This window comes from Otolemur garnettii, unplaced genomic scaffold (assembly GCF_000181295.1).
Source record: "Otolemur garnettii isolate 467f Iridium unplaced genomic scaffold, OtoGar3 scaffold00102, whole genome shotgun sequence".
NCBI lineage: Eukaryota > Metazoa > Chordata > Mammalia > Primates > Galagidae > Otolemur > Otolemur garnettii.
The window spans coordinates 921,097-923,084 of NW_003852497.1; the positions used below are offsets into that span (position 1 = coordinate 921,097).

At 34.6% G+C, this 1,988-nt stretch overlaps 1 protein-coding gene across 1 annotated transcript in view; it reads right to left on the reverse strand.

Annotated features, from left to right (window-relative positions):
* The window catches only part of DDHD2 (DDHD domain containing 2), a 17,820-nt gene that overhangs the window by 5,681 nt on the left and 10,151 nt on the right, over positions 1 to 1,988 (reverse strand). Inside the window, exons 8-10 of the mRNA XM_012809269.2 lie at positions 1,575 to 1,783; positions 1,272 to 1,339; positions 301 to 423 (exon numbers count right to left, since the gene is read on the reverse strand). Coding sequence (XP_012664723.1) covers positions 301 to 423; positions 1,272 to 1,339; positions 1,575 to 1,783 — 400 coding nt within the window. The remainder of the gene's footprint in view (positions 1 to 300; positions 424 to 1,271; positions 1,340 to 1,574; positions 1,784 to 1,988) is intronic.

Sequence of the window (1,988 nt, forward strand, 5' to 3'; positions counted from 1 at the left end):
GTTTCGTCTTTGCTCACACTCACGCTTTCTCTTAGCACACGTTTCGTCTTTGCTCACACTCACGCTTTCTCTTAGCACACGTTTCGTCTTTGCTCCTTTGCTACATGAACATCCATACGGCTCATCTGAACTTTGAACTCCCACAAAGCAAAGGTCACTTTATATGATAAAAGCCAACAAATAATGCTAAAGAATGTTATTAATGGTAATGTCACCACGGGCAGCTTCTTGGGTAAACATGAAGATAAGCAATAAGCATACTGAAAATACTTTGGCATAAATTTAAAACACTATTTTTACCAGAGCTTCTTTATCTACTTTCTCCTTCTCAAAGATACTATAGAATTCGGAGAGTTGAAGTTTCTTCAAATCTTCCTCTAGGGTCAGTGTGTCTCCTTGATCCATAACAATATTTAGCGAATCCTAAAAATTAAATTATAAAGTTTGTATTTTCAAAATTCACTTAGAGTTTCCTTTATTTCATAATTAAGACATGTGTTTTATTTCCACAATGATAGACATTAACTTTAATTGTGATGTATATGAAATATAAATTAAGAGGTGAATGAGCTTCAAGATTTTTGTTACTTCAGCTGAAAATGTTTTTAAATGAATGAGTAAATAATCAAAATATTCTTTATTGTCATTAACAAACATTTATGGAGCTTAAAGGAAGCTCAATACTTAAGGAATTAGGGAAACAGTACTTAAGAAATAAAACAGCCTAAGACAAAGGCTCTGCCCTAGAAGAACGCATGGGCTAATAGGAGAAATGAGACACTTACATAAAAAGAAAAGAAAAAATACAAGATAGTTATGCTAAGTGCCGCATCAATATTATAGATGATACACGTCCACAAGACTCTGTTTTACTAAAATATACATTTAAACACCAAGTCCCCCAGTACTTTCAAGTTAAACTTCTATAAATCATACCAGTTTACATCTAATCCATTCTTCCTTTCTCCATATGCAAACTCCATTTAGCTCAATGATTCTATCACTGTTAATAAGTATACTTACTTATAAAGGAAAACAAGACAACTATGGTTATTTTAGAATATGGCAATTATTTGTAGAAACATATTACTATCTTGCTTCTATCACCCAAAAATAACAGAAATAATTATAAGTCTATTAAAATGAAAATAAAAGTAAATTTAATGTCATGGCATAAGACTAAACTCAGCTAAAAACAAAAAGCAGATTTATGATCTAAAAATTCTTACTAAGGAATACTATAAGAGAACCTATCTGAACATCTAAATTACCTTTTCACTGTCAATATCCCCCAAAGAATCTTTCTGATTTGTTAGGATATCAAACAATATAAGCGAACCTATAAGTAAAATAGAAGAAAGGGACAATGTGTAAGCATGAGTGCTACACATGTTAGCACATCTCTGTAGCAGGGAGTCTCTCTTTGCAATTTACCACCACCCTTCCAGCCACTACTTCATCACAAACCACTCCTAGACCTCTGAATCTGATCATGATAAAAGACAATGAGCTTCAGAAACAGGTGTCCTTAAAATCTGACAGTCCTCTCTGGTCACAGACAGTTCATTTGTTACCTAAACTATGACCAGCAATGGATACACCCCCTTTGAAATCAGGGTTCCTCTGCAGAAAAAGTGTGTATATTCGGTTCATTTCAGAAACAACTGTGTCCACGATAGTCTGACAGTAGGTGGGGCTATTATAGAAGAAGACATCCAGAATTGTGTCATTGGTGAAGTGCCTCAGGCGGTTAATGCTGGGCAGAGTTATTCGCTGCAGATCTCTGAAAAAAAGAGAAAATTTAAGCTGGAAACCTAAATGTATTTCATAAGTACCTCTAAGTTATTATCTAGCTTAGTTTTCAACCCTATATTTAAATATTTAATGGTAACAAGAGACAACTATCAATTTATAGTAAAGACAGAGGCTCGGCGCCTGTGGCTCAAGTGGCTAAGGCGCCAGCCACATACACCTAAGGTGGCGGGTTC